The sequence below is a fragment of the Herpailurus yagouaroundi genome, unplaced genomic scaffold, assembly GCF_014898765.1.
Source record: "Herpailurus yagouaroundi ecotype Mexico unplaced genomic scaffold, PumYag 188, whole genome shotgun sequence".
Taxonomy (NCBI): Eukaryota; Metazoa; Chordata; class Mammalia; order Carnivora; family Felidae; genus Herpailurus; species Herpailurus yagouaroundi.
The window spans coordinates 16332495-16360469 of NW_024412419.1; the positions used below are offsets into that span (position 1 = coordinate 16332495).

At 37.9% G+C, this 27975-nt stretch overlaps 1 protein-coding gene across 2 annotated transcripts in view; it reads right to left on the reverse strand.

The window, feature by feature from the left end:
- LDAH (lipid droplet associated hydrolase) overlaps nucleotides 1-27975 on the reverse strand; it is a 112652-nt gene that overhangs the window by 15746 nt on the left and 68931 nt on the right. For both annotated transcript variants that reach the window (XM_040496155.1, XM_040496156.1), the window contains exons 5-6: nucleotides 19574-19808; nucleotides 4345-4427 (exon numbers count right to left, since the gene is read on the reverse strand). In XM_040496155.1, coding sequence (XP_040352089.1) covers nucleotides 4345-4427; nucleotides 19574-19808 — 318 coding nt within the window. The remainder of the gene's footprint in view (nucleotides 1-4344; nucleotides 4428-19573; nucleotides 19809-27975) is intronic.

The following is a 27975-nucleotide window of genomic DNA, read 5'->3' on the forward strand; positions in this document are numbered from 1 at the left end:
GCATCGGGCTCCTTGCTGTCGATGTCAGGGCAGAGACTACTTAGGATTCTCTCTCTTCCTTTCTCTCTGCCCCTCCCTCACTCACACACATGCTCTCTCTCAAAATAAACATTTTCAGTATTAATTCTGACTGCTATTATATGTCACTATTTAATGTGTTAATAAAGTATATATACTATGTATCACAAATTTGTTTTTTTTGTTTTTGTTTTTTTAAATTTTTTTTTTCAACGTTTATTTATTTTTGAGACAGAGAGAGACAGAGCATGAACAGGGGAGGGGCAGAGAGAGAGGGAGACACAGAATTGGAAACAGGCTCCAGGCTCTGAGCCATCAGCCCAGAGCCTGACGCGGGGCTCGAACTCACAGACCGTGAGATCGTGACCTGGCTGAAGTCAGACGCTTAACCGACTGCGCCACCCAGGCGCCCCACAAATTTGTTTTTAAGTTATTTTGATAAATATACTTCACTATAATTGCTTTTTTGTAGTAATTTCATGTATTTATTTTATGCACTTAGACAAATTATTTTGCGTAGGGGTCCACACATGAGAGAGCCAAAGAGACGCATGGCACAGGGAAGACTTAGGACTCTCTACCCTAGTGGCTTCCCCATTCATCCATCCAGTACGCATTTGTTGATTACTCAGCAGGTATCGTACATTGTGCTGAGTCTTAGAGATATCAAGATGAGAAAAACATAGTTCCTGACCTGCAGGTGGAGGAAAGGGCAAACCGACCATTTGAATACTCTGTGATAAATGTAATATTGTAACTTTACACAGGGAGCCAGGTGAACTGGGAGAGGGACACCTAACCAAAACCAGGGGCTGGGAAAGCCTCCTGGAGATGACAATGGAGCCAGGTTTTAAAGGATGGATAAGATCCAGAGGTGCCTGGGTGGCTCAGTCAGTTAAGTGTCTGACTCTTGATTTTGGCACAGGTCATGATCTCCCGTTTCATGGGACTGAGTCTCATGTCAGGCTCTACACTGACAGCATGGAACCTCCTTGGGATTCTCTCTCTCCCTGTTTCTTGCCTCTCTCTCTCAAAATAAATAAATAAACTTTATTTTTTAATATATGCATTTTAAAGTTTATTTTATTTTGAGAGAGAACAGCAGCTTGAGCAGAAGAGGGGGAGAAACAGAATCCCAAGCAGGCTCTGTGTTGTCAGTGTGAAGCTGGACATGAGACTCAAACTCATGAATCCTCACGGATCATGAGATCCTGACCTGAGCCAAAATCAAGAATCAGATGCTCTACTGACTGAGCCACCCAGGTGCCCCTAAATAAATGAACTTTAAAGGGCAGATAGGATTCAGTCAGGTGAAGAAAGAACACAACCTATGATGCCAAAGGACACAGTATAGTCTTTTGGCAATAACTGTGAGTCTGGTATATTTGCTTCAGGAAAGGGACGTAATTTTATGTAGCATTAAAGCACTGCTAATAAACATAAGTGTCTGATACTGTATATAAAGTCTCTAGACCTGGGAGGGAGGTTGGGAGGGAAGGCAGGCAGGCAGGCAGGCAGGCAGGCAGGCAGGCAGGCAATCAGCCTGGTGGATTTTTCATAGTTAAAAAGGTCCAGTTTCCTCAAGAAGATAAAAAGTTCTCTTCATGTGGACAATGGAAATCCAGTGGTAGAAAATTTGAATTTAGAACCAAAGCCTGGTGATGATAGTTTTCTAGAAGATGAGAAAGAATCCAAAAGCCATCCACATGATGTAGCAGAGAGACTATTTTTAGACTAACTTTCTTGTGGCTTCCTGACTGGATGGCACAAAGATGCGTTTTTTAGAACTGTCTTAAATTAGTGGAATATTTGAGACACACTATAAGATCTTTGTAACAAAATATATGGCTCAAAAAGTCTTCACACTGGAAGGTAGCCCTGGAAGGGCTGGAAGGGAAGCCCTTCCCTGGAAGGGAAGCCCTGGATAGGTATGAAGTTTTTGAACATATATGTTTGGGCTGAAATGGGACTGGGTATCCTTGACTAGAGTATCTAAAAAGGGATTTGTCTAGTCTTGGAAATCGGCTTTCAAGCTGAACTACTTATCAGGGTTGTTTGGAAGGCAAGAGGCATTGCCCACCATCTTCCTAAAAGTATGTACCCTTTCAAGTTTCCTTATTTTCTCAAGCAAGACTGAAACATATGTTGATTCAACTGTTACCAATATTAAATTACAGCATGTTTCCTCTTTTTTCATCACAGAAAAAAAGTTGCAATAAACTTCCTGTCTCTCTGTACCTCGTTTCACTTAGCAATTGCAACTATATTATTCTAGTGGAGAGATCAAACTTAGCCGGTACAAATGACAATCAATGAACTGCAAGGTAGTTTTGCATCATTAAACTAAACAATGCTTTACTTTCCAAAATTCCACAAGTACATTTAATGCTATCTTAAAAACAAAACAAAACAGTTTTCTGTAGTTGGAAAAGTTTATTCTTGTGACTGTGTTAATATTAACCTTGAAATGCCTGCCATCTACCATTATATTCCCGTATTGCTCTCCTGAAAGTTTCAGGAAACTTACAGTGCTCCCACAGTTACCGTAAGCAGACTTCGATCTGGGAATGATTACACTTGCATATGGATTTAACTTAGGACAGGAATAAGTTAGCACCTTCTTTTGACCTCTTTCTGAGAACAACATACAAACAGAATCCCGAAATGATGAGTATTTTACAGCAGCTGGCTTATACAGGTGGTAAGCTGGGCTTCGACACGACAGGTCTAGTCATTCAGCAAGTGTGAATTTTGGAAGTGAGCTTCTGCCAGTCTTATTATTAACTGGGAATTGAGTTGTTTTTATGAACTTCTAGCCTTGAGAACTTAAATGCTTTTTTGAAACAAATTCACTTATAATCTAGCTGAAAAATAAAATACTGTTTTTCTTGAATTTTTACATCCTTCAACGACTGGAAACAGCTGAAAGGCCTGGAGAGAGTGTTCTTCTGAGGCCCCAACCTCCTCCATTCAGCTAGTGAGGGTTTCCTTCTGGCTTCAAAATTTCAGTCTCTAGCCAAATGCTATTTTAGAAAAAGATGACCACTGTGGCCGTTAAGACAAACACAGATTTTCAAAAGTCTTCTCTCTGAGTGAAGCTACTATAGATCAATACTCTGAGAATACTTTTTGAAAGAACATATGTACATTTCATGCTTTAAGATAAGTGTATTGGGAGGTTCTAGAAATACGAATTAACACTGTGGCAAGTTTAAGTCAAAGTCTCAAAGCTTATAAAGACATTCTAAACCTGGGGTGGGGTATCTAAAATTTTACTTGTAGACTGTAGGCTCCCGGGCCCTGTTTGTGGCCACTCAGTAAGGGCGCTGCATTATACCCAGCAGATGCCACAGTTCAGCACTGACTATAAAGCTCTGGGTTGGCACAGCCCAACAGAAACATAAAGGCACAATGTAATTTAAAATTTTCTAGTAACTATACTAAAAAGCATAAAGGAATGGATGAAATTACTTTTAATAATCTATTTTATTTATTAATTCAGTGGTCTAAAATATTATCATTTCAACATGTACCCCTTTTGGGTACTAAGTTTCTGAAATCCAATGTGTATGTTACCCGCATTGCACATCTCCTTTCAGACCAGCCACAAGAAACCACATGCGGCTGGCGGCTATCCTATTTAGACAGTGCAGCTCTATCCTATTCAGGATGAACAGACAGACAAGTGACGCCATGGGAGTACCAGGGCCACCTAAATTCGAGGGTACTGAGACATATTCTAAACCATGGCACCCTCACAGTTTCAGGGTCTGGTGCTTCCAAATGTGTTCGTGTAAGACTCTAGCTAACTTGCAGCAGTAACTCCCAAGTACTAAATATTTCAATCTTGGCCTTTCTGCATCTGCTTGTATAGAAATCTGGTCTTGGGGTAAGAGCTGGACACTCCTACTCTAATGCACTGGGGAATAAAGAAAGACAAGCTGAGTCATCAGGTCATAGCGATGTCAGTTCTTGTCCAGTGTTTTACTCACATGTTAATATAACTCATTTATTCTATAAATACTATTGAGAGTCTTCTCAGAATAAGGCCCTAGAGAGAAGCATTGATTCTGAAAAAAAAAACAAAAAAAAACAAACCCTAACAAAAACAGGTGGTAAACTATATTTAAGTATGTATTTAAGTATGTAGTCAGCTTTACTTCCTTCCTATGCAACTTTTAGAACTGCCATATTTTAACTAGAAGTAGAACTCTGTATGAAATCTACAAACCCTTGAGATCTTACAGACTAACCAGTTCTAGCCCTTCATGCTCAGTAAACTTTGCTGCCCATCTACTTACTGCTTTGCAGCATTAAAGTGATTACCTTAGATAAATGTGCCCTTATGGTTTCGTTGTCTCTCTCCACCACTTTCATCATTTCTTGGCCTCCAAGGTAGACAGCATTAGCTATATTAAAAAAAAAAAAGAGTCAAACACTTGGAATATGCAGAACAAACACACATGTCAAATCCACTGTATTTAATTCCTGTTCCCCCTTTTCCTTTCAGCAAGCACTACCTGATGTGAGATATCACTAGGCCAAGAGAGGCGTGTGAGTCAGGCAGTGTGCATGGCCTCCGGACGAAAGAGCATGTCCCACAAAAGAACCTGCTCTTCTCACCTGCCTTTCTCAATAGCAACACACAGCAGTACGATGGCCTAATGTCAGACACCTCAGTAGATGGAGTGTAGTGCACCTGATCAGTGTGTTTTTATGATTTAAGGATTAGAAGCACAGACTTTCACAGATAAATCATGTATACCAGGGAAACTGCATGCAGTTACTAACGTGAAACTATCCTGACCTTTTTTTTTTTTTTAATTAAAGATACAACTAAAAGGGTTTAAAGTCAAGGGGCTCCTGGGTGGCTCAGTTGGTAAAGCGTCTGACTTCGGCTCAGGTCATGATCTTACGGTTCGTGGGTTTGAGCCCCACATCAGGCTGTGTTCTGACAGCTTGGAGCCTGGAGCCTGCTTCGGATTCTGTGTCTCCCTCTCCTCTCTCTCTCTGCCCCTCCCCTGCTCACGCTCTGTCTCTCAAAAATAAATAAATGTAAAAAAAAAAAGGGCTTAAAGTCAATTTAAAGGCTAAACGTTTTTATTTAAAAAAAAATTTTTTTTTCAACGTTTATTTATTTTTGGGACAGAGAGAGACAGAGCATGAACGGGCGAGGGGCAGAGAGAGAGGGAGACACAGAATCGGAAACAGGCTCCAGGCTCTGAGCCATCAGCCCAGAGCCCGATGCGGGGCTCGAACTCACGGACCGTGAGATCGTGACCTGGTTGAAGTCGGACGCTTAACCGACTGCGCCACCCAGGCGCCCCAAAGGCTAAACGTTTTTAATGAGGTTTAGTTCCATTGTACTGACTGCATAATGAGCAAAACTGACCATCTCCCTTTCAAGATGTCACACACCTGAGAAAGAAGAAAACAGGAGACAACATGAATTTATGCGGCTTTCTTGTACTACTATGAAAACTTTCATTCAATGCCGTGTTCCTTTTCATTTGATTGGTATTATTGTCACTTTGCTTTTTTTTTTGTCATCACTGCCTGGTATATGTGTCCTTTTCTTTATTTTCAATCTTTTCTCATTTTGTTTGAAGTATGTCTCTTTAAATCATAGGCTTCTTTAAAAACATAATTTGAAAATATCTCTTAAATAAAGGACTTAACATAGTCACATCTATTGATCTAAAAGATCTTTGGTCTGACTCCTGTCATCCTGTTTTGTATATGCTTCACTTTCTTGTGATTTCTAACTCTTCTTTCCACACCCTTTCATGTGAATGATGAGTTTTCTTTTCCTATTTATCTATTTAAAATTTATTTATTCATTTTAGTAATCTCCACACCCAGTGTGGGGCTTGAACTCACAACCTCAAGATCAAGAGTTGCATGCTCTTCTGAATGAGCCACCAGACGCCCCTTTACTATCTTTTAAAAATTTCTTTTCACTAATAGTCTGAATGCATAAATTCTGTTTTTACTCACTGAATGGTTAGCTGTACCTAAAATTTTTAAAACGTATTTTTTTTCTACTGCGGTCTAGAATTAATCAGTGTCTATAATCTTTCCTTCCAATAAGGTGACTCTTAGCATCCCTGAACCTTCCTCATGCCTTCCTTCTACCCTGTCTCCTCTTAGGAGCTGTGGGTAATAAACTCTTATTCCAAAGGCAGTTGTTCTCCATGTCTGTCATTTTGCCACAGCTGATTAAAACAAATTCTGGGCACATTTTCAAACAAGGCAGAGGTGGTATGGGGAGGTCAGTGTGGTGGTTTTGTAGGGCAGAGTAGTGGAGGGGGGGAGAGCTACTGAAGGAGGGGCTCCAGAGTCTGCAGAGGGTTCCTCTTCAGCTCCAGCCATGTACTGATTGGCACTATCATGTGAGACACCACCAGAAGCTGGGGAAAGAACCACTTGAAAGGATTTAGATGGAACAGTGTCCAAACTGGAAGTAGTTACTGTTCCTACCAGCCTAGCAGAAAAGTCTTGTAATTAATGGTGTATCGGGGCACCTGGGTGGCTCAGTCGGTTCCGTGCCTGACTTTGGCTCAGGCCATGATCTCACAGTTTGTGAGGCTGTGTTGGGCTCTGTGCTGACAGCTCAGAGTTTGGAGCCTGCTTCAGATTCTGTGTCCCCTCTGTCTCTGCCCCTCCCCTGCTTATGCTCTCTCTCTCTCTCTCTCAAAAATAAAAATAAAATAAACATTAAAAAAAGGTGTATCAACTAAAGAACTTGGAAGGGTTTTGCCTTGGTAGAGGGGTAAAATTAGCCCTAAACTAAATGCTGTTCTGCAAGCAACTAATAAAGCCTAAAAGCAAGAACAGAAAGGATCAAACTATTTCCAAGTAACATAACTGTCCCATAGCAAAGCTTAAGAACATCTACATAAATACAAAAATACCCAGCATCCAACAAAGTAAAATTAACAATGTAAAGCATCCCATAAAAAGTTATCAAGTATGCAAGGCAGGAAAATACAACCCAAGATAAGGAAAAAATTAATAAAAACTGACCCAAAAGCGACAAAGATAATAACATTGGTAAACATTCAAGAAATGGTGCTGGGAAAACTGGATATACACAATGCAAAAGAATGAGTTGGACCATTATCTCATACCATACGCAAAAATTAATTAAAAATGGATCACAGTCCTAAATTTAACAACTAAATGTATAAAACTCTTACAAGGAAACATAGGAATAAATCTTTATGATCTCAGGTTAGGTAATGAGTTCTAAGATATGATACTACAAGCACAAGTGAGAAAAGGGAAAATAAATTGGTTTTCATAAAAATTAACACTGTGCTTTATTTTATTTTATTTTTTTTAAATTTTTTTTTCAACGTTTATTTATTTTTGGGACAGAGAGAGACAGAGCATGAACGGGGGAGGGGCAGAGAGAGAGGGAGACACAGAATCGGAAACAGGCTCCAGGCTCTGAGCCATCAGCCCAGAGCCCGACGCGGGGGCTCGAACTCACGGACCACGAGATCGCGACCTGGCTGAAGTCGGACGCTTAACCGACTGCGCCACCCAGGCACCCCTAACACTGTGCTTTAAAGGACACTGTCAAGAAAAGTGAAAAGATAACCCACAGAATGAAAGAAAACTGTACATCTAATAAGGATCTAGTATCCAGAATATATAAAGAACTCTTACAATTTAACAGTAAAAAGACAAAAACTTGATTAAAAATGGGCAAAGGATTTAAACAGGCATTACTCTAAAGAAGATGTACAAATGGCCAATAAGCATGTAAAAAGATGCTCAACATCATTAGCCATCAATGAAATGCAATCAAAACTATGTGATACCATATCACACCTACCAGGATGCTACAAGAAAAAAGACAAACGAAAGTCAGTGTGGACAGGGATGCAGAGAAACTGAAACCCTCATACATTGTGGGTAGCACTGTAAATTGGTACAGGCACCGTGGAAACAGTTGGACGGTTTCTCAGAATGTTAAATATGGAGTTACTGCATCTATCTAGCCATTCCAATTGTAGGTGTAAATAAACCCAAGAGACCTGAAAACAGAGGTCCACACAAAACTTTGTGGGAATGTGTATAGCAGCATTGTTCATGATAGCCCAAAAGTAGAAACAATGTGCATGGCCATCAAATGAGAAATGGAAAAGAAACATATGATACTGCCATACAATGGAATATTACTGAGCAATAATGAAGTACTAATACATGCTACAACATGAATGAACCGTGGACACATCATGCTAAATCAAAGAAGAAAGTCACAAAAGGCTATTATTATATTGTATATAATATACAATATATATTGTATATAATTATATTATATTATTATATTATATATAATATACAATATATATTGTATACAATATATATTGTATATAATATTTTATATAATATTGTATTGTATTATATTGTATATTGTATATATATATATTATTATATTGTATAATTCCTTTTATAATTAAATGTCCGTTATACATTGAGAAATACATTGAGAAAATAGATTAGTGGTTGTCAGGGACTGGGGTAAGGGGGAAATGGTGAGTGATGGGCATGGGGATTCTTCTGAGGTGATGAAAATATTCTAAAGTCACATATTTGTCATGGTTGCACTACTCTGAGAATATACTAAAAAAACAACAACACTGAATTGTGTACTTTAAAGGAGTGAGTTTTATGGCATTTTAATTACATCAAAATTAACCTATTTTTAAAAAATTGGTATTTGCAGATATTGAGAGTTCTATAACCTATACCATATATTTGAGAAGTGAGAAATATTGAAAGTGTTAAATAGAATTATGGAAGATATAAGAAAGACTCATATCAAACTTCTAGAGATGAAAAATACACTAGATGGGATAATAGCAGAGCAGACATCATTAAAAAAAAATTAGTGAACTGAAGACAGCAATAGAAACTATCCAAAGGGAAACACACAGAGAAAGAAAGTGGGGGAGAGGGGGACAGGGGCAAGAACAGAACATCAGTGAACCACAAGTGAACTTCAGAGTGGCATCATATACCATGTGATTGGAGTCTTTGAAGGAGGGAAGCACAGAAAAAAATATCTGAAAAAAATATTAAAATATTAAAACCATAAACCTACAAATCCAAGAAGCTCAAAGAATTCCAAAGCATAGGAACCATGAAGAAAATTATATTAAAGTACCTAAGGAATTGCTTCAAACTAGTATAAAGGGAAAATCTTAAAAGTAGAGAAAAATGATACACAGTTGATCCTTCATCAACATGGGTTTGAATTGTGTGGGTCCACTTAAACATGGATTCTTTTTGATAAATACAGGACTGTACTGTAAATATATTTTCTCTTCCTTAGGATTTTTTTCTCTTACTTTATTGTAAGAATAGAGTATATAATACATATAATACACAAAATATGTGTTAACTGTTTATGTTATCTGTAAGGCTTCTGCTCAACAGGCTATTAATAGTTAAGTGTTTGGGGAGTCAAAAGTTATACACAGATTTTTGACTGCATGGGGGGTTGGCGCCCCTATTCTCCACATTGTTTAAGGGTCAACCATCTTACTTACAGAGGAACCAAAACTTAAAATGACAGCAGATTTCTTCTTGAAATGATGTAACTAGGAGACAGTGGAGGAACACTTTTAAAGTAATGAAAGAAAAAAAAGCCTGCCAATCTAGAATTTTATAGTTAGTGAAAATAGCTTTCAGACATACAAAAACTGAAAGAATTAACTACCAGTGGAAGTAAAAGAAATGTTACGAGAAATACTTGAAGCAAAAAGATGATATCTGATGGAGATTGTATCTGCACAAGGACATTAGATGGGGTGCCTGGGTGGCTCAGTTGGTTAAGTGTCTGACTCTTGATTTTGGCTCAGATCATGATCTCAGGGTTCATGAGTTCAAGCCCCATGTCAGGCTCTGTGCTGGAGATGCAAAGCCTGCTTGGGATTCTCTCTCTCCTTAAAAAAAAGAGAAATAGTTATTATGTGGGTAAATTTAAAATACAATTTTTATTTATATCTCTCTATAAGACAACTGACTGTTTAAAGAGAAAATAGTAATCAAAGAAGCAAAATATATGACAACAATATCACAAATGCTAGGAGGGAGAAAAGGCTTACTGTTGTTAAGTTTCTTACGGTATACTTCAAGTGGTAAGTCATTTGAAGACTATAAAAGTTAAAAATGTTCATTGTAAATCCTAAAGCAACCACTGAAACAGCAAAACAAATAATGACTAATAAGCCAATGCAGGAGATAAAATGAAAGCATAAAATATCCAATTAACTCATAGGAAGGTAGAAAAAAGCAAAATTGGAACAAAGAACATAGGAGACAAATAGAAAATATATATCAAGATTACAGATTTAAGCCCAGCTCTATTCATAACTACATTAAATACAAATTGTCTCGACATTCAAATCAAAAGGCAAAGTAGGTAAGAAACCAAGATTCAACTATTTGCTGCCTGTAAGAAATGGATCTTAATATAAAGACATAAATAAGCTAAAAGTTAAAAAACAGAAATAAATCATGCTAACATTAGTCAAAAGAAAAGTAGAATGACTATATTAATATCAGACAAAATGGATTTCAGAGCCAATAATACTACCAGAGATGAAGAGGGTGATTCTGTAGTGATAAAGTGTCAATTCATCAGGAATAAATAAAAGTCCTAAATGTTTATGCACCTGGTATGTTTGAACTTCAAGTACGTGAAGTAAAAACTAACAGAAATACAAAAAGGAACTGACAAATCCAGAAATATAGTCAGAGATTTCAATACTCATCTTCTAATAATTAATTTTTTTAAGTTTATTTATTTTGAGAGAGAGAGCGAGAGAGAGAGAGAGCGCGAGCATGAGCAGGGAGGGGCAGAGAGAGAGGGAGAGGGAGAGAATCCCAAATAGGCTCCACACTGTCAGTGTGGAGGCTGATGGAGGGCTCTAACTTACAAACTGTGAGACCATGACTTGAGCTGAAACTGAGAGTCAGATGCTTAACTGACTGGGCCACCCAGGCACCCTGATATCTTCTAATAACTGACAGAACAGTTGGAGAGGAAAATCAGTAAAGATACAGAAAAGGACACCATCAATCAACCTGACCAAAGTGACATCTATAGAACAGTCTACCCAATGAGAACAGAATATACATTCTTTTTAAGTATCCATAGAGCATTTCCCTAGTTAAGTCATATCCTGGTCCATAAAAGATGTATCAGTCCGTTAAAACAAAATCATACAAAATACACTCTCTGGCCATAATGGAACCAAATTAGAAATCAATAACAGAAAGATACCTGGAAAATCTCCAAATATCTAGAAATGAAGTAACACATTTCTAAATAACCCCTGGGTCAAAGAAGAAATCTAAAGGGAAATAAAAGAGCATTGTGAAGTGAATAAAAAGAAAAACACAACATATCAAAATTTGTGTGACATGACCCCAGCAGTATTTAGAGAGAAGTTTGTAAAACACCAAAAACCCAGTTTATAAATGGAAAAAGATCTCAAATAAATGACCTCTGTTCCACTGTAAGAAACCAGAAAAAGAAAATTAACTTCAAAGTAGGCAGGATAAATAAGAATGTTCACAGCAGAAATTAATTAAATAGAAGCCAGAAAAACACTTGGGAAAATAAATGACACCAAGAATAAGTTCAGTAAAACTGATGAACCTTGAGCCAGACTGATCAGGAAAAAACAACATGTGGGAAGACATGAGACATAAAACATTACTAAATATCAGGAAAGAAAAGTGACATCCTATAGATTTTACAGATGCCAAAAAAGATAATCAAGGTAATTTTGTGAACAACTTTATGCTAAGAAATTCAACAACTTAGATAAAAACGTACAAAATCTACAACAAAGACAAAAGTTTTAAGCTTACTTGAAAATAGATAACCTGAAAAGTCTTATATCATAGAAATTAAATTTGTAATTTAAAGCCTTTTCACAAAGAAAACCCCAGGGCACGAGGACTTCATTAGTCCACTCTATCAAACATTTAAGGAAGAAATAATGTTGATTCTACATAAACTCTTCCATATATCCTACACATATGTGGATACTGGATTTCTGACAGAGGTAGCATTGAAGAGCAGCAGAAAATAGGTGGTCTGTGGCAGGCAGAATTCTAAATTGAAACAAATAATCCTTGCCCTCCTGGAATCCACTCCCTTTTGAGTGTGGGTGGAACCTGTAAATCTGATGACATATTACCCCCATGACTGGGTTACGTTATAGAGCAGAGATGACTTTAAGGGTGATTATCCTGGTGGGCCCAACCTAATCACATAAGTCCTTCAAAATCTGAGTTTTTCTCTGGCTGGTGGGAGAAGAGGAAGTTAGAGATTCAAAGTGCTAAAAGGATTAGAGGTACCATTGCTGGTTTGAAGATGGAGCATGTAGACAGGAATGGAAAGTGACCTCTAGGAGCTGGGAGGGACCCTGGCTTACAGTGAGCAAGAGAATGGGGACCTCAGTCATAAAGCCACACCAACCAGACTTTGCCAACAACCTGAATGAGCTCTGAAGTGGATTTCTGGGTGTGCAGGGCCATTAGGGAGGTTTCTGAGATCCAGGCAGTGGTGACTCTTGAGATGAGTGGGAGTTATATGGGAGTTTGCTTTGGGATAATTCATGGGAGGTAAAAACATTTATGTTTTAATCACTTTTCTGTAGTGTCATTCCTCAATTAGAAACAACTTAAAAATCTGAATAACTTGGTAAGGAATTTTATATTTCTAAAAGTAAAGTTTTTATTAGGGAATGTATCTCACCCTACCTTTTTTTCCAATTTTTCTCCTGATAATTTCTCATCTAAGTATACTTTTTTTTTTTTTATTTTTTAAGAAAGTAACATACCAGCTTCCTTTCCTGTAATTGCTCCAAGGAAGCCATTTTTTTTCATTCCTCAGAAATGCTCATAACACAACACAGTGGTCAGAAATAATAATACCAAATGGACATGTAATTTCCTAAGGGGAAAACACATTTCTCTTGGCAATGACTGTCAACAGCATTCCTGGAAACCCAGCAGAATTCAGAGTTTCAAGCACCACAGTGAAGGAAATATCCAGAAGTAGGAGTAATGGAAACAAAAACATGAAGGAAAGAGAATGATTTCGGAGAGTGTGAGTTGTTTATTTTTTTTCCATTACAAATCCAAATACAGGTGTAAAAAAAACTCGCCAAGGAGTCCGATACTCTATTTTATTTGCTACCATATCTTCTGAACCTGCTTAGTGTTCAAGTGTCACTACAGGCCTTCACGTTGCAGGAGAGTGGCTAATGGAACAAAAGGAGTGGGGCGGGCGCTGGAGGGACCAGTGGGACTTGCATCTCACAGGCCAGACTAAGCGTCACTAAGCGCTTCCAAGTACACGTAATATACGACAGAACACTGCCTTCTGCTGCCCTCAGTTACCTGTACTGATGTGATTTTTCATCTTTCTGGAAAAATCCCAACTCATCTTCATGTCCGAATTCATTTGTCTTCTCTTCCCTTCCTTACTTAGGTAGAACTGATTTCTCCTTTATTGGTACTACTCATGTCTTGTGGTTATTCTCATGACAGCCCTAATGGTGATGTATTAAAATTCTTCCATGCTGGAAGTTAACTTAAAGGCAGGAGCTATATTTCATTTATTACTCTTTCCAGTGCTTATCAGAGTATTTGGTTCATGGCAGGTGTCAGCGAGGGTTGTTAAATGAAATGGGAAGGGACTGAGCTGGTGTTGGTTTTTTGGGGGAGGAAGGGGGGGTGGTGAGAGGAAAAACCTGCTGCTTTCCTTGAAGCGGTGCAAGAGGTGACGTCTGGCCACAATGGAGGCCAGAAGTGGAGGCGGAAGCACACTGACACCGGTGAGCCCGGCGGGGAGGTAGTGGTATAAGATTGGGACAAATCACTCCAGGCGCGGGGATAGTCTAAGAGCTTCTGCTGAGACTGGCTGAAAATTAGGCCTCATAAAGCACTGGTCTCAGCAGTGGGGGACAATGCAGAGGTAAGTAAACCCACAATTAATGATACAACAGGAAGTTTGGGGGAGATACATACATAGCTGTCTGAAGTAGAGCTTGGGCACTGGAAGCCAAGTTGTCCTGCTGTTGTGGTGGCAGGTGGCCCAGGGCCACTAGTAGGGCTCCACAAAATGCTTCAGTTTGTTTGGTGTTGCCATTATAGTGATGATTATAACTATCCATTTAGTCTGCAAACAGATCATCTTGTTTCTGTGACACTAAGTTCACCAAAGTGAAAACCACAACTGCAGGTATTTTTTTAGAAAAAATAATACAGCTTTTTAGAGTGGCAGATTATATATATATGTCTATTTAGAAAAACATAGTAAAACCTTCATTGAATGATTTAATTCTAAACCAGAGATGACATTCTAGTGTTGTATCCAATCAACTTTTGTCCTAAATCTTAATACTGACTACACACACACATACACACACACACAACTTCTCCTTCATGCTGCATTTTAGGCTAAACTTCCGTTAATTAGTAAAGCTATAGTTGCCTTCTATAAATAGATTTTTGTAAGCTACACACATAAATGAGAGGAGAGGTAACAAAGGAGTCTGATTTTGTCTTACTCAAAAAATTATTCTGAGATTGGATTAAAAATATTTTGAGAAGAAATTTGATTCCGTAATAAAGCTTATGTTTCAGTTTGTTGAAGAGTTCATTTCATATCATTGCACATGTTTTAAAAAGCTATTTCCATATAGATCAAGTAAAGGAAAGATAATGAAAGTTTTTTGCTTGTTTGTTTTTTGTTTTGATTTTTACAAGAATGTATGCAACAAAATAACATAACCTACCAGGAATGACCTTTGTCTCTGCACTGTTTTTCTAGTTAGGTAACTGAGAGGAATTAAAACATCCATTTGGCCTAATGAAAAGACCCGAGAATATTTTTTAAAGTTAATTATCTTGACCTGTGATACTGCTAAGTTAAAATATATTTGCTTTCAGCTTTGATCAGGAAATCCAATTTAGCTGTCTCAGTGAAAAGCCTATGTCTAATGAAATAGAAGAACATCTATTGTAAAGAAAATATGTAGTAGCAAACATTCCAGAATTAAAGTAAAAAACCTCATATATTTTCTTTGAAAACAACACTTAAAACAATTTAATTATGTAAATTCATCTGATGGACACTGTGGTAAAGTTTATAAAGTATGGTAATTGAATTAGGGCTACTCTTTGAATGATGGATAGGAAGTGGTTTTACTCACTCAGTTTGGTGAAGGAGGCTAATACACAGAATCTCAGCCTGCAGGGAGGGCTGTCTTTGCCAAAAGGGCAACAGCATTTGAAATACTTGAATATTTTGGTTCCTTGAATTTTTCAGACCTTACTACAACAAAAAAATGTGTGTATAAACTAAAGGATACAGAAAATCAGTTTCTATCTAGATAGGGCAGGATTTATTATCCACTACTTGGACCACCAAACTTCCTCCATTTGTTTCTGTAAGATTTCTACTAAAGCACAGACATTACATAATGTGCAAACACTGCAAGCCCTCCTAAAAGTCAAGCTGGCATGTTCAAGGTCACTTTTGGATGACAGGAAAGCCAGAGAAACAGGTCTATAGAGGATGTCACAGATTGCACAGACCCTGAGAATGATCTTGGAGCTGGTCTTCCTTTGTCTTGATAAACCCTCTCTTTGTGTAACCTAAAAATCATGCTGCTGATTCAAGTGGCTGGTCTGAATACTGATTACATTTACCATTCATGGGATATAAGCTGGGAAGAAGTCCACTAATCACCTGCAAAAGCCAGGGTCTTATTAGTATGGGTATTTCTCAGCTGGGACCTTCTTCCTTTTGTAGTAAGCAAGGTAATAGGAATTGCCTAAAGGACTGCCAGGGCAAGCCCAGGCAAAACAGCTTCTATGGTACTTGTTGCAAGAGGAGGCAAGGGTGATATGAGACCCAAAGGGGATAGGTAGGAAGAGACTGGCTAGCATGATTAAAATGCTTGGTTAAGGATCAGCCTAGGATCACTACTATGAGACTTAACTAAAACCCAAGTAGACAACGAACCAAGAACCCAAAGAAGAAAGACGAGTAATTTTAACCTGCTTTCCCTTTACCCAGTTACACAGATTGAGTGAGTAATGGGGAAAAAAAGAGACCGCCAAAGTACTGCTTACATGGACATCAGAAGGCCTGATCTAGAACAAAGAGAACAGAACATCAGAGAAGGAAGGGTGTCTGAAATAGGAGAGCTATGTTCCAAAAGTATGTTTGCACGCTGGTTATTTGGAACAGAGATGAAGTAAGGCAGCTGAGGGCTCAGTCTGCTTTAGAGTCTAATTTGCACATAGTGTAACTCTACAGGGGTTGTTGTGTGAAAAAGGAATCCCAGGGCTCCCCAGGAAGCAATGTGGCTAGAAGGTTCTGGTTGCCTTGAGTCTGGGAGGATAGTGTGTCACGTCCAAACTATCTTGTTCCTGAATGCCTGCACTTGGGGCCACTGAAAGATGCAGCAGGAGGTCAATCACTATAGCTGAAAGGAAGATTCCTTTCTCTGAAGTGCAGCTTATACAGCCTACTTCTCTAAAAGGGTGCTTATAACTCTGGTAGAGAAAAATTGGAAAACATCTTTAATTATCTTTTAGTTAAAAACATTAAATACTTGACTATATATCATATGTGTTACATAGTTACTAAATGTATATAGAAAAACAAATAAAACTTTTGTATACTCCATGTCCTGGTTTGAGTTTAGAACATATTTCTATTTTTTTTTTAATGTTTATTCATTTTTGAGAAAGAGAGAGAGACAGAGAGACAGAACACAAGCGGGGTAGTGGCAGAGAGAGACACGGAATCTGAAATAGGCTCTAGGCTCTGAGCTGTTAGCACAGAGCCCAATGTGGGGCTCAAACTCATGAACCATGAGATCATGACCTGAGCCCAAGTGGGACGCTTAACTGACTGAGCCACCCAGGCACCCTGGAACATATTTCTAAAGAGGTATAAGAAAAGCACAGGTAGCTGTCTACCTAATGCCTATCAGAAACTCATGTTTTGGGTGAAGTGTTCTATAAATGTCTATTAAGTCCTGTTGGGTGAACACTGTGGTTGAATTCTTCTATATCCTTGCTAATTTTCTGTCTTGTTCTATCAACTTGTTCTATCAACTGAGAGAGGTGTGCTTAAGTATCCAACAATAATCGTGGATTTGTCCATTATTTCTTTCAATTCTATTAGCTTTTGCTTCATATATTTTGTAGATGTCTTGTTTGGTGCACACATGTTTAGGATTGCTGCCTTCTGTCATCTTGGTAGACTAAACCTTTTATTATTATTGTGCAATGTCCCTCTCTGTCCCTGGTAATTTTTTTTGTTCTGAAGTCTACTTTATCTGATATTAATACAGTCATTCCCGATTCCTTTTGACTATTGTTTACATGATGTATCTTTGCCCATTCTTTTACTTTCAATCTACATATATATAATTATATTTGAACTGGGTTGTCTGAAGATAGCATATACTTAGGTAATGCTTTTTAATCCATGTTGTCAATCTTTGTCTTTTAATTGGTGTATTTTTTCCATTTACATTTAATGTAATTATTGGTATGTTAGAGCTTGTATGCCATTTTATTATTTGTTTTCTGTTTGTCATGGTTTTTTGTTTGCTGTGTTCCCTAATATGCAGGGGTTTTAGCACTTAGTAGGAAAACCAGGGAAAAGTACATCTATACCATCCTCCTGGAAGCAGAATTCCTTGGAGAAAAATGGAGTCCCTAACTGGAAAATGCTTTTTATAGTTCCCTCTATAGGGTAAAAAGAAAAATACCAAAGGGGGAAAAACTGTAAAGAAAAATAAAATGATTTATTGAAGTAAATGTGGAGTAATTTTATACATGTTTGCCAGAATTTCACGTAATTTCCACTTTGGTTTCAAATAATTTCCAAAGTGTACTGTTCCTTTAGAGATCATCTAGTCTCACCTTTGTTTTGAACAATGACTGAGGGCCAGACAGGGGAAGGGACTAAACTGAAGTCACAGAGTAAGTCTGGACCAAAATGAGTAAGCAAAACCAAAGCAAAACCAAAATGAGAATTGAGCGTTTCTGACTTGCAGTCAATACTATTTTCACTTAGGCCATCTCTTTCTCTTCTATAATATGAGGGAAGGATAAAGGGCTGGACCTTATCCTTCTTTAAGGGACTTCTCCAACTTCAATCTTTGGTGATTTTTATAACTGTCCTTATCCTTGCTTCCTTTCTTCCTATCTCATCTTCTTCCATTGCTATGCTAAGGCTGTAATAAAGAATGGACATTGGGGAAAGTATGGAGCAGACAAAAATCCATACAAATACAGAAAATATATTGAACTTGTATTTGTAATGATTGCTTCTTGCTACATATTTGGAAAAATAACCTTGTATAATCAATCTGTAGCTGTACAACAGGGCTGTGACTTGTTCCTGGATTCATTATGTACATGACTGTGTGGTGCTCTTAACACAGGTGAACACGGTAAACTTTCTTCAGGAGTCTTGCCATTACGATTAACTGGGGCAGAAAGACAATAGTAGCAACTATGGTAAAAGGAAGCTTAGCACAGTGGTAGACTGTCAAAGTTTAAACACTACCCACTAGTTGTGTGACTGTGCCAATCATGTAACTTCTCTGTACCTCAGTATCTTCATCTGTAAAACAGGGACAGTAAAATACCCAAACCTGATTAGTTTTGAGAACTACAAATAAAAGCTTAGAACGGTGCCATTAGCTGCTGCTGCTGCAACTGTTATATCATTGTTGGAGGCTTATTATAAATAAAATTTGTTATATCATTCGTTGTTGTTGTTATAACAACACATATATATATATGCCAGAATTTCACGTATATAAAATGTTGTTATATCATTCGTTGGAGGCTTATTATAAATAAAATATTATATAGACACACTGCACATATTATCATATTTAATTCTGCAATAACCTCTTGAGGTATAGATTAAAAAGGATTATTTTATTATGAAAATAATTTATAAGCATTCTATGAATTAGTATTAACCTACAAAGGTAGATTACATTTAAAAACAAAGGTTGAAGGCAAAAGATAAAGTAGCAAATGTTCCCTGGCACATTCAGAAAATATACTCAGCACAATACCCAGTGTTGTATTACCATGACTATTATTTATTACTTTTATCATTTAAACTCCTCCAAAAACATTTAAAGAGGAAAATAAAAGCATAGCCTGTTCCCTCTATGGGAATATTTGGCCTGGTTTCCTTGGGTGGTTTCTGTTAATTTCTCACACTGGACTAACAGGGCACACGCTAGACTCCTGCAAATATTCCTTCCCACCATCTGGCAGCAAGAGGGGAGAATCAGAAGGGTAAGGTTTACAATTAAAGCTCGATGAAATTAAAATTAAAGCTTCTATTTCTATTTTTATTTATGTCTGGTTTTAAGCTTTGGGGCTCGATATTCATGGACTGTCTGAGGTTGTTCTCTTACTACTTTCTGATACAAGAATAAACATAAACCTTTTAAAATGTGCTTACCAATGCAGAATGGTTCCAATATATTCAGGACCGAAAATTCGTACTGCACGTTCATCATTTGAAGGCCAATTCTTGTTATCAGGGACCTGATTTTCTCAGGCCATGGTTTAAGTAAAAGGTAGCCAAAAACATAGAGAGCATATCGAAGCCAGCACAGAAGTGGAGTGGCGATCCTGCCGTTTGGTGTCTCAGATAGTCGCTCGATTGTTGGAAAAAGCAGAAAGGAGCGAATTATCTACAATAAAAAACATACTTTGGTGAGAAGTTTCTTAAGGGATAACCCACTGTTTTACTGTTTCTTTTGTATAGTACTGACAAATGACTGGGTTTCAGAATATGACTGAAGATCTGTTCTAAATGAGAAGAATCACCATATGCTGTCTTCTCAGTGCACAAACAATCTGGGGAGCATAGAAGGAAGTCCCTTGAGTTATTGGGGTTAATTTTCAGGGTGAGGAGCAAATCAGATTCCTAGATAATTTCCTGATTGTGACAGCAATTCACAATCCCTTTGAAGGATTGCCGAAATTAGGAATTCATATACCATGTTATACCACCTTGACTGACTAATGATAACAGAAGAAAGTAGAGCTACATAATGAACTGTTTCTTGTATTTTTAAAATTTTTAAATGTTTTTTTATTTTTGAGAGAGAGAGAGAGAGAGAGAGAGAGAGAGAGAGAATGTGCGAATGGGGGAGGAGCAGAGAGAGAGGGAGACACAGAATCCGAAGCAGGCTCCAGGCTCCGAGCTGTCAGCACAGAGCCCGACGTGGGGTTTGGACTCACAAACCATGAGATCGTGACCTGAGCTGGAGTTGGATGCTTAACCGACTGAGACACCCAGGTGCCCCTAAAGAACTCTGTTTCTAAGGGCACCTGGGTGGCTCAGTGGGTTAAGCATCTGACTTTGGCTCAAGTTGTGATCTCATGGTTCATGAGTTTGAGCCCTGCATTAGCCTCTGAGCTAACAGTGTGGAGCATGCTTGGGATTCTCTCTCTCTCCCTCCCTCCCTCCCTCCCTCCCTCTTTCTGCCCCTCTCCTGCTCACTCTCTCAAAATAAATAAATAAATACACTTTATTATTTTTATTTATTTATTTATTTTTGAGAGCAAGAGCATGAGCAGGGGAGGGGCAGAGAGAGAGAGGGAGACATAGGATCTGAAGCAGGCTTCAGGCTCCACGTCTGTCAGCACAGAGTCCGACATGGCGCCCGAACCCACAAACAGTGAGATCATGACCTGAGCTGAAGTTAGGACACTCAGTCAACTGAGACACCCAGCCACCCCAAAATAAATAAACTTAAAAAAAAATTATGTGTCTAGTCAGCATTTCTTTTACTGATTATATTTGGGGATAGTTCACTTTTTGAAACACTCCTCTATTCCTTACTGTTACCGATAAAAGACAATCTTTAAGAGGACCAGATACATTTCTAACAAATGATTTAACCTTAATAAAGTGCAGGCTAGAAACAAGCAAAGCTAGAAATCTCTACATACACAGGAGAATGTTTAAGGACAAAAATATAATTCAACTGAATTCATCAGGATGTCAGGAAATATATTTTAATAATACTCCACAAGAAAGGAGCATTGCTAAAACATTTTACATTTACCATTATGTACTATACCAATATTTTAAAAATTAATGAAAATAATTTCTATGGGGGATCAGAAAAGGCAAATAGTTAAGCACAGTCCCTATTAACAATATGGTAATATAAATGAAGTAGATCACCAGTATTAATAGAGTGTAGAACAGGAAACGAGAATGGACACAATGGTTTTACTTTTTTTAAAAAAAAGTTTAAGCTAAATATAAGATACATAAAGCATATAAAATATGAATATGCAATTTAATAAATAATGTATAAAATGAACAGCTATGTGGCTCCAGAAGCAAAACACTGACAGCATGGCATCTTCTAATCTCAACTCCTACCTCTCCTCACATCTTAGGTTATTTCTATCCTGACTTCCTTACTTTGCTTTATATAAATATTTATCATTCCTTAATACTATAATCACTTCCTTATTTTGCTTTACATTAATACTTATTGTCCTGTTATAGACTGAAGTGTCTCTCCCAAATTCGTAAGTTGAAGCCCTAACTCCCACTGTGATTATATGTAGAGATAGGTAATTAAGGTTAAATGAGGTCACAGGGTGTGGCTCTGATAGATAGGATTAGTATCCTTATAAGGAGACTGACCAGAGAGCTCATTCTCTCTTCCCAGGCACACTCAAAGAAGAGGTCTGCTGAACACACAAGGAGAAGGTGGCTATCTACCGGCCAGGACGTCTCACCAGAAACTGTCCGTGCAGGCAGGCTGATCTTGGATTTCCAGCCAGCAGAACTGTGAGAAAATAAATGTCAGTTGTTTAAGCCACCTAGTCTACAGTATTTTCTTAACACTATAGTTTAATTTTGTGTGTTAATGAACTTTACGTAAATACAATCATGTAGTATGTTTTTGTGTTTTACTTCTCTCAACACTGTAAGATTCATTCATGTTGATATATGCAGCAATAGCTTATTAGCTTTGCTATATAGTTTTCCATTGCATGAACATATTGCTATTTATTTTATCTGATAGATATCTGGGTTGTTTTCAGTGCAGAGGTATTACAAACATGCTGCTAGGAACATTTTTATATGTGTCTTTTGATGCATGTATGTATGTATTTCTGTTGATGACAAAGTACAACTTCTATGTCATATGGTATGCATAAGTTCAGCTTTAGTAGATGATTCCAAATGATTTTCATGCCAACAGACATGAGAGTTCATATTGTTACAAATCCACACTACATTTGGTACTGGCAAACTTTGTAATTTCAACTACCCTGACATATTTTCACTATGACCTTTTTTTCTCTGATGACCAGTAAGGTTGAACAGCTTTTATGTGTTTACTGGACATTGTCTATATCTCCTGAAGTGCTTATTCAAGCCTCTTGCACCCTTTTCTATTAGGCTGCCTGCCATTTTCTCTTCTTGATTTGTAGGTTTTTTTGCGTGTGTTTTTGTTTTTTAATTCTACATTCTAGTCCTTTGTCACGCTGCAGTCCTTGGCTTGCCTGTTCATCTCTTATTTTTTTCTCAATGGACCTAATTTCTTAAGTTTGATGCAGTTGAATTTAAGTCTTTTATACTTACTGTTTTTGGTGCATAGTTCTTTTTTAAAAAGTTAAAAAAAATTGTATTTGAGAGAGACAGTGAGTGAGCAGGGGAGAGGGAGAGGGAGAAAGAGAGAATCTCAAGCAGGCTCTGCACTCAGCACAGAGCCTAATGTGGGGCTCCATCCCACAACCCTGGGATCATGACGTGAGCCGAAATCAGAGTTGGATGCTCAGCCGAATGAGCTACTCAGGTGCCTCTCTTTATGCCTAGTTCAAAAAATTCTTGTCCAACCTCATATCATGCAGATACTACTTTTTTCATTCAAAATGCTTTTTTTAGAAATTAGGTAATGCTACCTCTGAGCTGTTCTACAATGTATGTTTAAGCTTCTGGTTGTGTTCAACTACAGCTGTGGGTCTTTTCCTTTGATTTCAGGTATCAGTAACTCGCCATTTCCCTTTTGTATTTACATTCCTCCTTCTGGATGAACTGAATGCACTTTTCTTGGTAGGGGCTGACAGTAAAGGTGGTTTTTTGTGGACTCTTTTTCATTCTCTACCATTGACAGTCCTTTTCCATAGTAACATTGGGTGACATTAACCAAATGTTCAAGTTGATCTGTAATTTGAACTAATATATGGTCTATTAGTGTCTTTCTTACTAATAGAGAATAGGGATTTTTTTTAAAAAAGGTTTATTTATTTTAAAAGAGAGAGGGGCAGAGAGAGAGAAAGAGAGAGAGAGGGAGAGAGAGCTCCAGAGGGAGAGAGAGAGAATCCCAAGCAGGCTCCAGGCTGTAAGTGCAGAGCCCAACACGGGGCTGGATCTAACAAACTGTGAGAGCATGACCTGAGCTGAAATCAAGAGTCAGGTGCTTAACTGACTGAGCCAGCCAGGTGCCCTGAGAACAGGGATTTGAAGGTGCAACCATGGAGGACTCTTTTCTTTCTAATCATCGTTCTTGTTTTTCCTTGGTCATATCTGTCAGCTGAGTGCTCAGCCATTTCCTACAGACTTTTCCTTTTCTCTCAACAGTAGCTGAGATATTTCTTTTTTGCTCATAATAATTTGACCTCTACTACGTCTTCTCCTCTGTCACATAAATAAGAATGTACTACTCCTTGTGGCCTTGGTGGTGAATAAAAGACATTTTTGGGGAGCAGGGAGCCACAGTCTTTTCAGATGATTTTTTAAATGCTGCATTGGCAACAATACATGCAAATGCTCATAACATGCATTTGGAATGAATGCACGGTCTCAGCTTGAATTTGGGAATTTCTGCCACCTTAGCATCTTCTTAAGTACAAAGCAGCAAAGAAGCTAAATGGATTGTGTGTATTTAATAAAGGCACTCATGGGGACTTGTGATGTAGATGATCTGGGCTCCAAAACGTCAGAGATGATCCAGAATCCTCCAGTCAGAGCCAGCTGCCTGTACTGCAATGGGTTTATACAAAGATTATATACAAAATTCACATAAAGGTTATGGCATCTCTGTGAAGTCTGACTAACCGAGAAAAGTCAGCTAAAAGAATCCTCCCTGGATGCCATTTTCAGTGTGAACTCCAACTCCGTGTATTCAAACACAGACAGGAATGAGATCAGCTCTAGAATCCCAGGACTTTTCTGACACTTGGTCTTCTTCCTCCCCCTGCCACTTAGCCCTCCTCCCACTGGGCTACAGCATTCCTGATTCAGCAGTAACCACCATGGGGTGAAGACCAGGGTAAGCAGGGTGTGAAAGCACCAGCATGAGGCCTCTTCTGTTGCAGGAGGCACCTGTAAAGAATCCAATAGCTTTCCAACATCTCCAAGCCCTTGAACAGACCTCCCTGTTCTTGTATTCGGTGAACAGTTGTATGTCGCTACTTCACCTTTGCCTTTCTGCCCAAAGACATCCTTCAGGACCGTGGCCAGAGGCTCAAAGTCAAGTGTGACTGCTGTCTCTTTTAGAGATATGGAATATACCCTCAGACTGGCAAAATTAAAGAAGTCTAACAACACCAAGTATTAAAGATGTGGATCAACAAGAACACTTACACAGCATGGCATTAACTATTAGACTTTCCTCCTCTGTTTCTCAAAGTACATGCTCTTGAGGGGGTGTCTAGAACTCACACAGAAAGTACATTGTTAGTATTTTGTTGAACGCTAGAAGTTTAAATCGGGGATCTGACACTTCGCTTGGGTAGCAAGCAGCATGCTTTAAGAGTCCAAGAGGTAGAAATGATGAGCTCTCTCAGCAACTGGAGTGGTGTTACAATTAGCCATCGATTTTACACATTCAAACTCAGAGGTCTTTTCCCTCTCTTTTGGGTAGTTCTAACATCATCTAACCTTTTATTCCTGTTAAGTGCTCCCAATGTTCTATTGGACTTAACCAGACTCGAGAAATTCTAACAGTGGATTTATGCAAAGCAATCTTTGGTGCTGGGAGAGGCAGGTTTCTCACTGCCCTGCTGAGGCCTCCCAGCTGAAGGACCATGAAGGAGCTACTTGCCCCAACCACAGGAAGTCTTCTCCCTCGAGGCTGCAAGCAGGTGTGTCAGCAGCTGCGGTGGCCACAAAGGGAAAGATGAAGGAACTGACTTCTTGGCTTCAGCTGGCCTCTCGTTGGCCAGTCTCACCAGGAGCTATAGGAACACGCCATGCTGAGGAAGCCAAGCTGGCTACAGTCCTCAGTCACGGCAGGCTCCCCAGCAGCCAGCATTCTTTAATAGCTTCTCCAAAAACTCTGTGGTCTAGTCATCCACATTTAGGTTCATAATCTACCTGAAACTGATTGTCATGTGTGCTGTGAAATATGGGTCTAATTTAATTTCTTTCCATATGGAAACTCGATTGTCCCAGCATTATTAACTGAAAAGGCTGCCCCTTCCCTGCTTTTCTGCAGCGACACTCCTGTTGTGAATCCTGTGTAGATGTGAATGGGTCCTTTTCAGGGCTCTCTGACCTGGCCTACTAATCTAACTCTGGGCCAATAGCACAATGTCTTATCTACTAAAACCTTCACAATATCTTGATATTTGGTAGAAGTTAAACCCCACCTTGTTGTTCTTCAAAAATGCCTTGGGTATTTTTGGCTCTCTGCAGTTCCATACACATTTTGGAGCTGCCTATTCAGGTTCCACGAACATCTCATTGAGATTCTGATTGTATTCAATTTATAAATTGAGGAGAAGTAATATCTTTACAATACTGAGCTTTCCAATCCATGAACATGGGATAGTTCTCCTTTTATGTGTCTCTGAAAATGTTTTAGACATTTTACATATAGTCATCTTGCATAACTTTGTCAGAGTATTAGGTACTTATATTTTTATGCTATTGTAAATAGGATATTAAAAAAATTCATTTTCTAAGTGGTTGTTGCTTATATATATGATATAAATAATATTTACATGTTGATTTTCTGTCCAGCAAACTTTAAAGTCCCTTATTGGTTCTAATAACTTGTCTGCAGATTCTTCTGAATTTTGTAAGTACACACTCATATTATCCACAAATAATGACAGTGTTGTTTCTTCCTTTCAAATCTTTTTATCTTTTTTCTCTTATATTACCTGAGTTAACCAAAACCTTAATACAATGCTGACAGAAACAATTCTTGTTTCCAAACACAAAAAAACCTTTTTCCCAATATAGTCACTAAGAAGCACTATGTGTACTGAAGGTTTTCTAGAGATATACTTTGTTGGATTAAAAACATTTCCTCTATTCCTAGTTTGTTAATTGGTTTTTAAAACCATAAATGAATGTTGAATTTTATCACTTACCTTTTTTGTACCTATTGGATGGTCATATGACTTTTCTCCTTTCATTTATTAATGTGGTAAACCATCAATTGATTTTCTAATGTGAAACTAACTTTTCATTCTTGGGATAAACCCGCCAGGGTCATGATACATCTTTTTTACATGGTCTCCTAGTACTTTGTGTAGGACTTCTCTGTGTGTTGATTAAGTGAGCCTGGTCTATAACTTTCTTTTCTTATATTATTTTTTTCCAGGTTTGGATGTAAAGGGTTTGCTAGTTTGAAGAAACTGAGTTGGAGAGTATGGTGTCCTCTTCCATGGCCTAGAGGATTTCATAAAATAATAATGATTTATTCTCCGAATATTTGATAGAACTCACCAGTGAAGCCTAGAGTTTATTTTTAGAAAGTTGTGCCTACTAAAAAACAAAACAAAAAGCTTTGCCTATTGATGGATTCAATTTCTTTAATGTCTTAGGGCCATTCAGGCTTTTTAAAAATTCTTCTTGAATCTGTTTGATGTTAACTTTTCCTACAGGTTTGTCTATTTCATTTACACTTCAAAAATTATTAGCATAAAATTATTTATAATATCCTGCAATTATACTTCAATCTCTGGACAGTCAGTAGCAATATCACTCCTTTCATTACTGATACTATTAGTGCCTGATAGAGTAAACCTTTACAATTATGAAGGAACTATCTTCACTTCTGTTAATGCTTTTCCCTTAGGGGTTATTTTAATATTAACATAGCTACACCAGCTTTCTTTTGGTTAGAATTTTCAAGATGTAACTTTTCCTACTCTTTTACTTTCTACCTTTCTATGACCTTATCTTTAGAGAATATATTTGGATTATTTTTCTCTATCTAACCTGAAAATCTTTGTCTTTTACCTAATATGCTTAATACATTTACTGCATTTTTATTTAAATAACTCCTAGTATTTTGAAGCTGCATCTAAAATATAAACCTAAAATCCTACGTTGTTGCTTTTTATTTTTTGTATATCCTCACCTTATTTTTTTCTTCTTTCTTACTATTTTTTTTGCATGAGAAAGATACAAATAATAAAAATATAATTGATAGTAAGTATTAAATAATTGAGTGATACAAAAAATGAATAAAGAATATATGTCCGTAAATCACAAAAATGATTAATAATTCTAAAGTAATTATATGACAATTTAAGGAATGAAGACGAATAATAATATAATAAGAAAAATGCATATGTTAGTAAAATGTCCACGGTGGCATAGGGAAGAAATAAAATAATGAAAGAAGACTAGGACTTGGTGGAAGTGACAGTATTCCCTTAAACAGGGTGTTGAGTGAAAAGTGACGTTTGAGCAAAGTCAGTCATGGAGTAAGCTGGGAAATATTTGGAAAAAAAGTTTTTCTGGGAGAGGGAGGAGCAAGTCAAGCGCAAAGGCCATAAGACAGAACCTAATTTGTTGTGTTGAGCAAAAGCAAGGAGTACAGTGTCACTGGGGTGGGGTGTGTAAAAGGAGGGCATTTCACG